This window comes from Stegostoma tigrinum, chromosome 16 (genome assembly GCF_030684315.1).
Source record: "Stegostoma tigrinum isolate sSteTig4 chromosome 16, sSteTig4.hap1, whole genome shotgun sequence".
Taxonomy (NCBI): Eukaryota; Metazoa; Chordata; class Chondrichthyes; order Orectolobiformes; family Stegostomatidae; genus Stegostoma; species Stegostoma tigrinum.
In genome coordinates this window covers 16,325,392-16,340,043 of record NC_081369.1, presented here as the reverse complement: position 1 = coordinate 16,340,043, position 14,652 = coordinate 16,325,392, and the positions used below count along the sequence as shown (strand labels likewise).

The 14,652-nt window shown below is 42.7% G+C and overlaps 1 protein-coding gene across 3 annotated transcripts in view; it reads right to left on the bottom strand.

Annotated features, from left to right (window-relative positions):
- The window catches only part of fhod1 (formin homology 2 domain containing 1), a 297,281-nt gene extending 285,587 nt beyond the window's left edge, over window positions 1-11,694 (bottom strand). For 2 of the 3 annotated variants that reach the window (XM_048546635.2, XM_048546636.2), the window contains exon 1: window positions 11,131-11,694. In XM_048546635.2, the coding sequence (XP_048402592.1) occupies window positions 11,131-11,295 (165 nt within the window). In that variant the 5' untranslated portion in view covers window positions 11,296-11,694. The remainder of the gene's footprint in view (window positions 1-11,130) is intronic. The other variant, XM_048546637.2, reaches the window with a different exon arrangement.
- Between the last annotated feature and the right edge of the window lie 2,958 nt (window positions 11,695-14,652).

Sequence of the window (14,652 nt, the reverse complement as noted above, 5' to 3'; positions counted from 1 at the left end):
TGTAACTGGCACTTTAGAGGCTAAAACAGGTGCAGTCAGTGGAATATCACAATTTTCCCCTGAGCTCAGAGCGGTCCTACAGTTATACGCTACACCTGACATTTTTGCTAGTGACTGGGTCAGTTAATGACGACAGTATTGATTTATTACTGTTTATTTTTGTCAGAAACATTCTTTGCTTCGCTTTTCTCTGGCCATTTTTTAAAAAAATCTGGATTGCAGTTTCACAGGGGCTGGCTTCTTTCTAGAGCTGAAACCCACATCACCAATCTTTATGTGTCCTCGTCCCCCCTCATTAATACATGTTTTCCAGCCAAGATAAAGGGGAAGTTGATAGTGAGTCAGCACCTTCACTTTCATAACAGAAGGATTTAAACCACTTTACACCTCCGACCTCAATCATCGAAGTCAATACTGACCTGGGATCGCTCTGTTTCTGTAACTAAACCACTCACTAAATCATTAAGGGACCTGCTTACACATCTTTTCTCATGTTAAAGATACATATGTTCAGGAATATGTATTTTGCAAACAATAGAATTATCAGGGGTACGGAAAGGGGAAAGGTAGAGATCTGCAAATCAGATCCACATTTGCCAAGTAAATTCATAATTTTTAGCAGGGTTGGAGGGGCATGGGTCTGCATGGGATTCTCTTTGGAGAATCAATCAGACTCGATGGGCTGAATGGCCTATTTCTGCACTGTGGGGATTCTACAATTCTGAGTCTTGAATTTTCCCTTGTCTAGTTCAAGGTTGTGCTATCACATCTTAGGTTTGCTCATCGGATTTGAAATATATATGTAGTGTTCTATGTTCTATATTTTAATGACTTTCCTTTTTCATCAGGTCATTCAACTATTTTCCATAGAATCACTTCAAGACAGAGATGCTCAGACTTCACAACTTTTCTTCCTGCTTTAGACCCCTGACAATCTGACTGGATATTCTCTGTACTGCCTCCAGTAATTCAAAGTCATCCTTGCAGGTTAGGTATCAGAACCAGAAACAGAATTGAAAGTCGGATGTGACCAGAGACCAGTTTGGTGAATTAGCCTCATTAGTGTTAAAGTAGTTACATAGAATTCATAAACACTAAAATGGATGATTCAGCCCAATCGCTAATAATTATTTTAAATCAACCTTTTCATACATGCTGTGACATCTCTTCAAGGCAGATGGGACTTAAACCCTGGATCTCCTGGTCCAGAGACAGTGACATTACCGCTGCATCACAAGGGCCCAGCCCAGTTACTGTGTTGTGTTCACAATCCACACAACATTCCTCCAGGCTTAATTACATTGCTCCTTCCATCTTGCTCACATTTCACTCTACACTGTGTTTTCTCACATTTCCATCAAACATCCTCTGAAATGTATCAGTGTACCTCTTCAACCGCTCCACACTCTTACTAATCTCTATGTAAAGAAATTTCACGTAAATTCCTCATCAAATTTGCTAATAGCTATCATATATTGAGCAAAATTCACTAAGGTCTTCCAAACCCACACCACTGCCACCTAAAAGAACAAAAGTGACAAATACATGGGAACACCATCACCTGCACTACCCCTGCATGCCACTCACAATGCTCACCTGGAAATATATTATCATTCCTCCAGCATCAGTAGATAAAAATTCTGGAATTCCCTCACTCAAAGCATTGTGGGTCTACCTAAATTGATGGACTGCAGCAATTTAATAAGGCCATTCACCACCACCTCCAAGGGCAATTAAGGACAGGTCGTATACATTGGCCAGCCGTTTCACCCACATCCTGTGAATGAAATTTTTCAAAACATCCTCACTCTGACCACGCCCAACAAAGCTTCTGATGTGCTTTGCTGATAGGTGCTTGTAATATATTGTATATGTATTGTAATATATTGACCATCAAATCTACTCACCCCTTTATACAACATTCACATGAATTTCTCATTTTGCTTTCTGTCTGCAGCAATTTATACTTCACTAGACTAATTTGGATCTATCATTTCTCCAGTCACACAGAGACCATGGCCAGCTCTTAGTCTGAACTTTCTAAGCTGTTTCCCAGGAATCCATCTCCTCCTATTTTTTGTTCCATCCCTGCAACTGAAATTCAGCCAGTGTTATTGCTGTGTAAAGGAAAATAGTTTCTTCTGTTATTATCCGACTTCTCATAAATTCAGGACATTTCAAAAATGCTTTTCAGTTATTTTGTTTTGAAGTGTAATCACTTGGTTACATAAAATTGGCAGCAGCCAAAATTTGCACAAAGTCCTGTAAACAGCAACACGATAAAGCACAGTCTGAACTTTTGATGCTGTTTGATGGATAAGTGGCTAGGACACCAAGGAAATCCCTCTGGCTGTTCTTTAAACAGCGTCACGGGATCTTTTACATTCTAATGAAAGGCCAGAGGATGCCTTGGATCTAATATTTATCCTCACAATACCTCCTGCTGTGAAATATCCCAGCAATCTATATTTTGTGCTTAAGTATCTGGATTACAAAGTGGAACCTACAACCTCTGGCTCATTAGTTCTGTGGTAGCACTCTCGTCCTAGCTGAACCAATGCATCCTCTAACACTGTTCTGAGTTCGCAAAACATCAGTAAAAGTCCCACTGATATCACACTTTTTAAATTGATGATAATTAGGAACTGTGATCGACCAGGTAGAAAGAGGGAATCAAAACATCTTGAAATTTTATATTTCAGTTATCAAAACAAGGTATTCTTCATTGTGTTTTCATTTTTCTCCCTCTGTTCATTAATGGGATGAAGGCATCGCTGGCCAAGCCAGCACTTATTGCCCTTCCCTAATTGCCCAGATGGCAGATATGAGTCAACCACATTGCTGTGGGTCTGGAGTCACATGCAGGCCAGACCAGGTAAGGATGGCAGTTTCCTTCCTTAAAAGGACATTAGTGAACCAGATGGGTTTTTTCAACAATCAGCAGGAGATTCATGGTCATCATTAGATTTTTAATTCTGAATACATATTGAATTCCACCATCTGCCATGCAGGATTTGAACACCATCTCCCAGAACATTACTTGTGTCTCTGGATTAAAGGTCCAGCAATAATACCACTAGGCGTTGCCTCCCCTCTGATTGCATATCTTGTCAGAGGTTTACCAAATAGAATTGCTTATAATAAAAAAAACTGATTTCCATGATCTAAAATATCACTGAGATGTAAAGATTCATCATAGAATCCCTACTGTGTGGAAACCTGCCCTTTGGCCCAATAAGTCCACTCGAACCCTCAGAGCATCCAACCCAGATCCATCCCCTACCCTTTCCCTGTAACCCACACATCCCTAAACTCTAGAGGCAATTCAGCACGGCCAATCCACCTAACCTACACATCTTAGGAGGAAAGCGGAGAACCTGATGGAAACCCATGCAGACACAAGGAGAATGTGCAAACTCCACACAGACAGTTGTCTGAGGGTAGAATCCGGGTTCTTGCTGCTGTGAAGCAGTGGCGCTAACCACTGAGTGACCTGTGCTGCCCTGATTGTTTTCTGAGCAAAGGCTAGATGGGTTAGGACTTCACTCGCTGGAGTTTAGAAGAATGATAAGTCACCTCATCGAAAATATAGCATGCTTACGACAAATGCTGAGAAGATATTTTCCCTCATGGGAGAATCTAGGGCCAGGCTGCATAGTCTCAGAATAAAGGGGCATGAAATTAAGACTGAGATGAGGAGAAATTCCTTCTCTTAGAGAAGTGAGGGTCTTTGAAACTCCTTGCCACAGAGAGCTGTGGGGTCAAGCCCTAGTGTATATTTAGTGCCAAGATAGATAGCTTCTTGATCAAATGGGATATCAAGGGTTATGTGGAAAACACAGGACGGTGGATATTGGATCAGCTGGATTCTACTGAATGGCAGAGCAGGTGTGAGGGGCTTAATGGCCAACTCTGGTTCCTATTTCTTATGGTCTTCATATGACTGTCATTCTTAATCATTAGACAGAAATATACTATTAAATCTCCATCAGGAGGAAGTTATAATACATTGGATCCCTCCCGAGCCCACAGTCGCAGTTCTTCTATTTTTTTTTCACCACCTCTGGCAATAGGAGAAAAAAAAATCCTCAAAAAGGTGAGGGTGATAAGATTTATTTGTTGGGACTCTCTGGTAATTTCCTGGAGTGCTTCACTTCTTTAATTTGAAGATAGTTGTAAAATGACTAATTCTTCTTTTACTTTCACTGTTCCTCTCCAAGTTAATCATCTATACCACCTAATTCAGTCGCATGAGTTGTAGCACTTCAACTCAGCTCACAATAGAGACAATCAATGTAAAACCTTACTCAGAATGACAAGATACAATCGGGGAATAGCTCACACTCTTCACCACGCAATGCTTATCCTCCCCAAAAATCACAAAATTGAGAGTAAATGCCAGTGCAGTGATTATTATATCTGTGAAGCACAAAAGCAAATAAAATATTGACATCACATTCCTTTAATCTGAAAAGTTCTCAGCTGTTCAATGATAGAAGCAGCATGAGGAAGAGATCTTTCTGCCTGGTTGCAATTAAAAGTTAATATCTGCCAATGGTGGGATTTGAACCATGTACCCAGAACAGCAGCTTGTTTCCTGGATTGCTAGTCCAGTGATATGAAAATATGTCACCACCTCCCCTAGCATAGAGGTTACGGCATTCCTGAATGGAGGAACGGAGGAGGGTGGGTTTCTCCTGTCCCATGTCCCCTTTCATTTATCAAACTATTTGGAAAGGGCTGCTTCAGCCAAAAGTAAACTAAATGGCTGACCTCAAGCTAAGTGATGGGCAGGGTGGACACCTCGGTCAGACACCTCGGTTAGCAGTCTTTTTCTCACTGGGGAGTAAAGTCCAAACAAGCAATTTCTATCAGGGCCCGGTGTGGTAGCAGGGAGGGTTTCGATCTCGAGGTAATTCCTCGAAGCGTGGTCGCACCATGACTAAGTACATAAGATAAACTGTAATGTTTGAACTTCCAACTTTATTTTCTACTTAAAACTAAGAAAGTCTGCAATGTGTAACTTTAGCGTTATTTCATATGTTTTACACGAGACCATAATTACTGCAATACATAACTTTTAAATTTGTTCTTTCTTTCTTCCCTGTTCTTAGGCACTTATATCGAAGATGGCACCTTGTGTGGTGACTTTATACACTTTTCACTGTATTCCTGCACTTTTGTATTTGAGTGCACGTGACAATAAAATTACAATCAAACAGCCCTGGGTTTACAGTATATCAGAAAATATAGCATAAACTTGGGAGAAAATAACAACAAACATAACATTAATTTAGTGTTGGAACTATCTAATGTTTAGGTTTATATTTAATTTCTAGGAAAACATTGTTGAAGCATTTCATTTCAGACAAAAACTTGCAAAGTTTGGGTTTGGGCTTGTAAGTGCTCATCTCCAGCAACAGAAAATATAACCATCACTCCTCGACATTCAATGTCACCGAATCCCCCACTAACATCCTGAAGGTTACCATTGATCCAAAATGGATTTGGGCCAGCTATGAAAAGACTAGTGGTTCTAAGAGTAAGATCTGAGGCCAGCAATTCAGTTGTGAGTAATATACCCTCTGATTTCTCAAAGCTTATCCAGCATCCACAAGCCAGAAGTGCGACACAGTACAGCTCTAACAACAGTCAAGAAGCTTGACACCATCCAGGACTAAGCAGACCAACTTAGCAGCACCCCGTCTACAAGCTTCAGCATTATTTCCCTCCATCATCAACATACATTGGCAACAGTTTCACAACACTTGAAACACACAAGGGCAGCGTGCAAGTTCACCCCCTCTGCCCAAAACACCCAGGGTTACTCAATCAAGGCACAACCAGTGAAAGATCGCCCCTCATAAGAATGGACAGAAGCTGGCTCGCTCTCTCACGTTTGCAGTTGATGTTCACAGTGAATGAATCAGAGCAGCAGCCTATGATCAGAGGAGCAGCGAGAAGCAGCTTGTTAGCCATGGGCCAGGCTGCTGGGCCAAAGGATGTGGCAGTGCTGAGAACACACCTGGGTGGGACAAGCGATAAAGATGGTGAGGCCACAAAGGGCAGAGAGAGGCTGAACACTGAAAATATGGGTTACAAAGGGGGAAGGGGTGCATAAGTGGGACAGAGGCTGAAAAGGATGTGAGAGGCTTGCTATGGACTAGACCAAACCCCCTCAAAATATATTAAGCAGACAGCCTAGACCCTAACCTGTTCTTATTTAAATGTAAGTGTAAGGTGCTGTATTCCAGATGTAATTCAAACTGCCCAAATTTAAGTAAAACACACCTTTTTAAAAAATACATTTCAGTTAAAATACAAAAAAGAAAAGAATTGGCTGAACTGTAACTCTAACAAAATGATATATAACTACTAATTAACTGTTGCAATATCCCATAAACACATACTTGGCAAAGAAAATTCAGTAAAATAGATCATCTCATATACAATTCTAGCAGCAGGAAGGGAACCTTTTAGTTGTAACAGAGAGAAGAATAAAAGCTTCCAAGTCCAGCCTCAAGACCCCAGCAACTGCTGAAAGCCAGAACTAAAATTCCTGGTTCTGTGGGAGCTTGACTCCACTCATTCAGGCTGCTTCTACTGTTCCAACTTTAAAAAAAAAAGCCGAGATCTCAAAAGCTGTTTATTTTATTGGCCTTGAGCATTCTGCTCAGTACCTCTGTGTCAACACTCATTTAAAAAAAAACGACAAAATATACCTCTTAAAGCCATCGCGTTGTCACAGGCTGTAAAAGGAAGTTGCGGTTCAAAAGGGAAAGAGGGGCAGCATTATGATAGTCCAAAAGAGTCTCACAAACTGAGAATTATTTGAGGTGCCAGAGACTACGGTAGGTACAAATATACAATCATTTAGCTGTGGATTCATCAGTTTATGGAATGTGCGCTTCTGATAATTTGTTTTTGGGTACAGGCACATGATATCTATTCAAAAAGAAATTCTGTTGCTACTTTGTATCTTCAGCAATACAATTTATATTTATAAAGTTGTTTCAATGTAATGAAATTGATGAATATGCTTCATTGAAGTATTACAGAACAAAATATGACAGTGCTGTAACCTCACAGATTATGGACTGAGAGCTAGAAAGTAGAATGAGAATGTATAGCTCCTTTGGAACCAGGACAGGTCCAATGTGCCAATATAAACAGAAAATTCAAGCCCCAAAGGAAGCTATGTTCTTAAACATGAGTATACAGTGTCTATTAACTCTCCAGCCTCTGCCGGTTATGCGGAACAGAAACTTGCATGCAAATTTGAACACTTGTTCTTTGGCCTCCAACTACCAATGACCAAACAGCTGACTCTCTTCTAAAATTCAAAACGTAAAGGCAAGTTATTTAGCTTTCTCAGTGGTTATAAATGATACCAAAGTTGAAGCTGTCCCTTCCAGGTTGATTCACAATAATCAGTCTCAGTTCAGCTGTATTGACCATTGCTGTAATAAATGCATATTGCCGAATCTTTTTGTCTAGCTTTCACCAGGAGAATTTGTAAGAAATTTTATTTAAGGAGAAAATCATAATTTATACTGTTACGGATTAGCCAGCAAATTTTATCTCATTGCAGAATCACGTTTAATGTAAGATATGATGTGAGTTTTGCAAGCGTGGACTAGTTGGGATACAGTCTGTATCATGTTTGTTGTGAACAGCCTAAGGGATATGTTCTATGCAATTGAAGGTTGGTCTCAGTAACAACCTCATAAATAGGGCCAGAAGAGATTGTTCACTCTACTTCATGTGGAAAAAGGGGCATCATAGCCATCTTGCAAGATAACCCAATCAGAAAATTTCTCAGATAACAAGGTGTAGAGCTGGATGAACACAGCAGACCAAGCAGCATCAGAGGAGCAGGAAGGCTGACATTTTGGGCCTAGACCCCTCTTCAGAAACGGGGTGGGGAAGGGGGTTCTGAAATAAATAGGGAGATAGGGGGAGGTGGATCAAAGATGGATAGAGGAGAAGATAGGTGGAGAGGAGACAGACAGGTCAAAGAAGTCAGGATGGACCCAGTAAAGGTGAGTGTAGCAGGGGTCAGGTCAGTCCAGGGAGGATGTTATCTCAGATTTTCCAGCATCTGCAGTTCCTACTATCTCAGAAAATTTCTCAGAGTATCACTTGGTTTCACAAATAGCCCCAAGGCACTTTTGGTCCTGAAAAATGCCCAGCCTACCTCAGGTAAGATCACTCAAAATGTTTGAGCAACAGACATTTCACATTGCTATTACACAAACAAACACTGGGGTAATGGATTTCCGGGCTGGTGCAAAGCCAGGTATGTAGGCCTTGTATCCAAAAGATTGTTTCAAACAGCACATCCCTTTAGGTCTTCATAATAAGAAAGGCACTGACCACACACAACCAGTCTACACTTGCAACACAGCATCCAACATTTGATGCAATTCATCAATTGGACAACATTTGCTGGATAAGTCAGAGTGTGTGAAAAATTATGCTGTCAGCCAATTTAGGATTGTCATTTGGGCTTCCAGTGCAGCACCTTTGCATGTACTGGAAGCTGTATCTATTAATAGACAGGGCCCAATTCTTTTGAATGGAAAGAACACGCACATGCACTGTTCCCACTTCAACTCAACAGAATAGGTAACAGCCATTCACTAGTTAAAGCCCTGCCCAGAGAAATGAATCAAGGTCAACCTGTCTAGTTTAAAATTTAAAAAAAGCCTGGAAGTCAATCATCATTAACTGTGCCTCTATCAGTCAGAGTTCCCTTGTCAACCAATCAGCACTCTCCTGTCATAAAGGATAAAGATTGATTTTCCTCTTAAATTGGTATTTCTTATAAATTGTCCTGTTGAGTGCAAGGTGAAAAGATTTGACAAGATGTGCTGTTTTTAGCAAATTCGTGTTCAATACTGCCAAATACTTCTTGCATTTATGTAGTGTCATTTGTTCCAATGCATTTATACCTAAATAAGTGCTTCATAAGCACAGTCACTACTATACTGTCAGAAATGCAGGAGCTAATTTGCACTCAGCAAGATTTCAGAAATATTGAATTATTGTGAATTATGAATGTTTTACTGACATTAGCCCAGCATTTGGGAGATCTTCATACAGTAGCATGGCATTTTGTATATCCATCTGACTAACAGTTCACCCAAACGGTGAGACCTCAGACAGTGCAGCATGACCTTAAGACTGCGCTGAATATGTGCTCATGAGTGGGTTCGAAATCCACAATTCTCTGACTCAGAGGCAAGAATGTTACCAATGAACAACAACATTTAACAAAACACTTTTAAAAATCAGGGATTATGTGAGTAAGAGGCCAGGAACAGGAAAACAATGGATTTCCCACCATGGTCACTTTGTGTCAACAATGCCTTTAGGATACTGTGGTCACAATGGATTATAACATGTGCCAAGCCATCAATATGTTCACCAGATGACTTGTACACACAATATTCCTCTTCTGCACATCAGCATTGAGACAGGACCTGGCAATTTTGCCCTGCCATTCAAGATTGAAAGTAAAATGTTTGGGGCTGGAGTTATATATAATGCAGACTGTTTAAGGATGGCATGCTTCTTTCCCAAAAGGATACCACTGAAACAGCTCAGAATTTACAGCAAGCCAGCAGTTTCATGATAGTTTTACTGATACCAAAGTGAATTTAAACTTTCAAATGCTGATTGGGAGATCTGAGCTCACCTTTATGGGCTTGAGGGGATGTGTCATTCTAGCGCACAGAACAAGCTGTAGAGCTGGATAAACGCAGCAGGCTAAGCAGGAGACCTGACGTTTCGGGTCTGGACCCTTCTTCAGAAATCTTGTCAGCTTTCCTGCTGCTCTGATGCTGCTTGGCCTGCTGTGTTCATCCAGCTCTACAGCTTGTTATCTCAGATTCTCCAGCATCGGCAGTTCCTCCTATCTCTGTCATTCTCGCGTCCCGTCCGTTCCTATGTCTCTGGCCGCACATGGACACGGTCTAAACTGCTAATTATTACCAACATCTCAACATGTGGGTCTTTCAAACACTACAGAGGGGTCATTAATTCCAGCTACCACAGAACTCGATGCACCAAGAACATTTTTTAAAGGGTTTCACTATCAGCTGGCAAAAGATCCTCAAGGATTGAACAAGACCATTCATTCCAATGAGGGACAGAAAATAATCGAAGCGAGGAACAGAACTGGCTGCCATATTAGCCAGAAGAATAGCCTTTACACTGCAGGAAAGATGCTGTTTGCTGGCACCTTTGAAATGGTAATCGCGCGTTTCTGAGTGTCTCCCCTTCCCCCACTGCATCCCTAAACCAGCCCAGTTCATCCCCTCCCCCCACTGCACCACACAACCAGCCCAGCTCTTCCCCCCCACCCACTGCATCCCAAAACCAGTCCAACCTGTCTCTGCCTCCCTAACCGGTTCTTCCTCTCACCCATCCCTTCCTCCCACCCCAAGCCGCACCCCCCGCTACCTACTAACCTCATCCCACCTCCTTGACCTGTCCGTCTTCCCTGGACTGACCTATCCCCTCCCTACCTCCCCACCTACACCCTCTCCACCTATCTTCTTTACTCTCCATCTTCGGTCCGCCTCCCCCTCTCTCCCTATTTATTCCAGTTCCCTCCCCCCATCCCCCTCTCTGATGAAGGGTCCAGGCCCGAAACGTCAGCTTTTGTGCTCCTGAGATGCTGCTTGGCCTGCTGTGTTCATCCAGCCTCACATTTTATTATCTATTTCTGAGTGTCCAACCCACTTCAAATGTCTGAGGAGAGGGAACGAGGGGCAAAGGTCCCTTTAATCCTTTCAAATGTTTATGGGCATTGAGGCCACCCCATTGTTCAAAAGAGACCCAGAGGAAGTCACTGATGAAATTAAAATCGTGCGACCTTTCTTTCACAACACAGGATCTTTAAAAAAAACCTACATTCTGGGACTGACAGTGAAAGGTTCTGAGAGAGCTGAGCTCCCTCAGCCAGGATCTGCCCCTTCTCCCATGAGCACACCTGGAGGACCTTTCCAGTAACATTATAATCGCTGGACAATAGGCTCGACCCGGGGTTTCGTGTTTATTGACGCTTGCCTGCAAAGTAAAAACAGGAATAACCACGAGGAATGCCTTCGGAATGACGCTCACCTTCAGCGGGGAGTCCAGCAGCTTGTGAATTCCAGTCACTTGCTCTATTAAAGGGATGGTCTCGTAAAAGTTGTAAGTCGGCGGTCTCCTGGGCTCGGGGAAGTTGGTGCAAACAAATGGGTCCGTGTCATCCAGATATTGCACTCTGCACGTTATAGTCGCCATGGTCCCGAAGTCAAACCTCCTCCTCAAACACTGCACCGAGTTTCAAAAGCGTGCACACACACACACTCCTAGAGGAGTGACAGTCCCGGTGTGTGTTTGAGAGTGGCCGTGATCCCAGGCTGTATCCCTGAGCGAAATATCTAAGTGAAACACGGCGCTCGACGCAACCAGGAAGTAGACTGAGTCAGGCAGCGGCTTAAAGAGGGAATGGACACGACAATGTCACTGACTGAACGCATTCTCAGGGCGGCACTTTTTTTTTGTTAATTTCTTTCGCTTGATGCCATTACCTCTGAAAATAAACAAGGCACTGGGTGTCCAACAAAACCGGCTGCATTCCCAGTCCTGGCTTAAAACTAGTGAGTTACGGGCAGCGGGGCATATCCCCGCAGGGAGCTAACATTTCTTTGCAACACCGAGGTGAAACGTGGAGCGAATCGTTGAGGGGCTGTGGATCTTCCACAGACACAGTGAAATTGCCTGCTGGCATGGAGTGTGGTATCTTGCCTGCAACGCCTTCCCTTGAACCGATATCAGGGGAAACAAAATCGATTTTTTCCCTGATCATTCACCTGCTCCATCTTTCTGGGATCTCACTGTGTGTACATGTCTCCCCCCCGCTTTTAACAGGGTTTTTCTATACATGAAACATGTGCAGAAATAGATATTAGATATGACTAAGATATTACTAAACTACACCAAAAATGCTGAAAAATGGAACTTCTTTCAAGTTAGTTTTAAGTTGGTGTAAGAGTTTTTATTAATTTTAAAAAAACAACATAGACTTTGAGAATATCTGTGCTTAAGATATTTATTGTTTCGGGTATCCTACCGAAAATACCCCTCTTCACCAACAACTAGGCGTCATTTTACTAAGACCATTGTGAAAATCATGTAAACAGTGAAGCACAATTCCCCGCCCCGAGCAACTTCGAACGCCCCGGAGTATTTAATTCTGATTACAAAGTTAATTTGTTCATCAAACTGTATCACTTCTGAACCAAACCGAAAACAGATAACCATCGTGTGTTTGGAACCTTACTCTCGCCACCCTCCGGCTGGTACACATATGGCAGGTTGTCCTGCTGAATATCAAAAATCACACAACACCAGGTTAAGTGATAACAAGGTGTAGAGCCTGATGAACACAAAAGGCCAAGCAGCATCTTAGGAGCAGGAGAGCTGACGTTCCTGCCTACTAACCTCATCCCGCCCCCTTGACCTGCCCATCCTCCCTGGACTGACCTATCTCGTCCCCACTTCCCCAAACTCCATCCCTGCCTCTTTGACTTGTCTGTCTCTTCTCCTCTGTCCATCTTCGATCCGCCTCCCCCTCTCTCCCGTCAGCTTTCCTGCTCCTCTGGTGCTGCTTGGCCTGCTGTGTTCATGCAGGTCTACACCTTGTTATCTCAGATTCTCCAGTTCCTATTACCTCTCTCCAACACCAGGTTATCCTAGAATCCCTTCAGTGTGGAAACAGGCCCTTTGGCCCAACAAGTCACACCAACCCTTACAGAATCCCATCCGGAAATCCATCCCCCTATACCACTCATCCCTGAGCACTATGGGCAATTTCCCAGGGCAAATACACCTAGGTTGCACATCTTCAGAACGTGGGAGGAAATCCGTACAGACATGGGAGAATGTGCAAACTCCAGGCAGACAGTTGCCTGAGGGTGGAATCGAACCCTGGGCCCTGGCACTGTGAGGTAGTTTTAACCACTGAGTCACCATGCCACGCTACAGTCCAACAGGTTTATTTGAAAATGTGAGCCTTCAGAGCTCAGTTCCTTCCTCAGGGTTAGTGTGAGAGAGAGGGTATAGCCAAGCTCTATACCGAAGAGGACAGCCTCAATGGCAAACTTGGGTACATGTCGCACTACAGGTGACCCCACCACACTATATGCTCCCATACACACACACACACTTGCATGCTTACACAGACCCTATCTCTTGCACACACTCTCTCACACATGTATGCTCCTTAACACAAATTCTGTCAAGCACACACACGTACACACACACACACTCTCTCTCACACACACAGACGCACGCATAGAGACATGGACACACACGCATACACACACATGAATTATTTCATTCAAGATGTTTGTGTAGTTGCAGATACATTCTGTTTTGCTCAAAACTAAAACCTGACCCCAGTTTGAAACATAAATAGATCCTAAGCAACACCTCACACCACAAATGCATTGTCTGACCTGAGATGTCACCTCTTGCATACATTGATAAAACCTGTAATTATCCGGGGTCAATGACTGGAAAGGAATCTGAATTTTGCATTTCAGTCAGTATCTATTGATTCAATCCTTTCTAACTGATGAAAGATTCAACAAGAGGCAGCCACTTTTAGGGTTGTTACCTTTATGCTTATAAATTCCATGTCTTATACCCTCTCTCTCAAACTATGCTTGCAGAAGGAGCTGAGCCTCAAAAGCTTGCATTTTCAAATAAACCTGTTGGACTATAACCTGGTATCTTGTGATTTTTGGCCTTATCCACCACAGTCCAACACCAGAATCTCCACATCACTGCCGAATACCAGAAACTCTTGAGATGGTCGGATCATTACAGGGGTACAAGGATATTCATCATGGAGAAAGAGAGTGTGGTTGTGTGCATAAGAGCGTTTGAGTGTGAAGAAGTGTACGTGTGTGAAAGAGTGTGTGTGTATGCATGCAAGTGTGTGTGTGGGAGCACATAGTGTGGTGGGGTCAGAAATGTCCTTCTGAGAATGGCACTACCAAAAAATGACTCTTTCCCATGTGGCCACACCTACTGCCCATGAAGGGATTTAGGAAGCCAATCAGCATTAAAACCGATTATTACATAAGAAATCCCTGTGGCCACCTTCAAAAGGTGACGAGTGCTGCCTGACATGTGAAACATTAGTAGCGTCACCCACATCTTTAGAGCAATTCTCAGTTTAAACACGCGACTTTTTGGTCATCTCTCCCAAAACATTTTCATAAATTGGGAGAGTTCAGACATTCTGAAATGACCTAGTGAGTTTATCCAGGGTTTTGGAGATCAGGAAGATTCCCAGTTGCAATCCTTGGCTTGTACTAATCACAATCTCAGTGCCTTTGGTTAAATTGGCTTGGGTTTCTAAGGTATCTAGTCACAGCTGGGTTAGACTAGGTTGTAATGCCCCTTCCTTCTGCTCAAACTCACTACGAAGGAGACAATCTGAATAAGAGACCCTTATAGCAGATACCAGAGAGTGGCTGACAACTGGTGCAAAACAGAGCATTTACACAGCACTTCTCATGTCTTCATATTGCCACTCCAAATGAAGTACTTTTGAAATGTAACAATGTGACCAAAAATGTTAACATT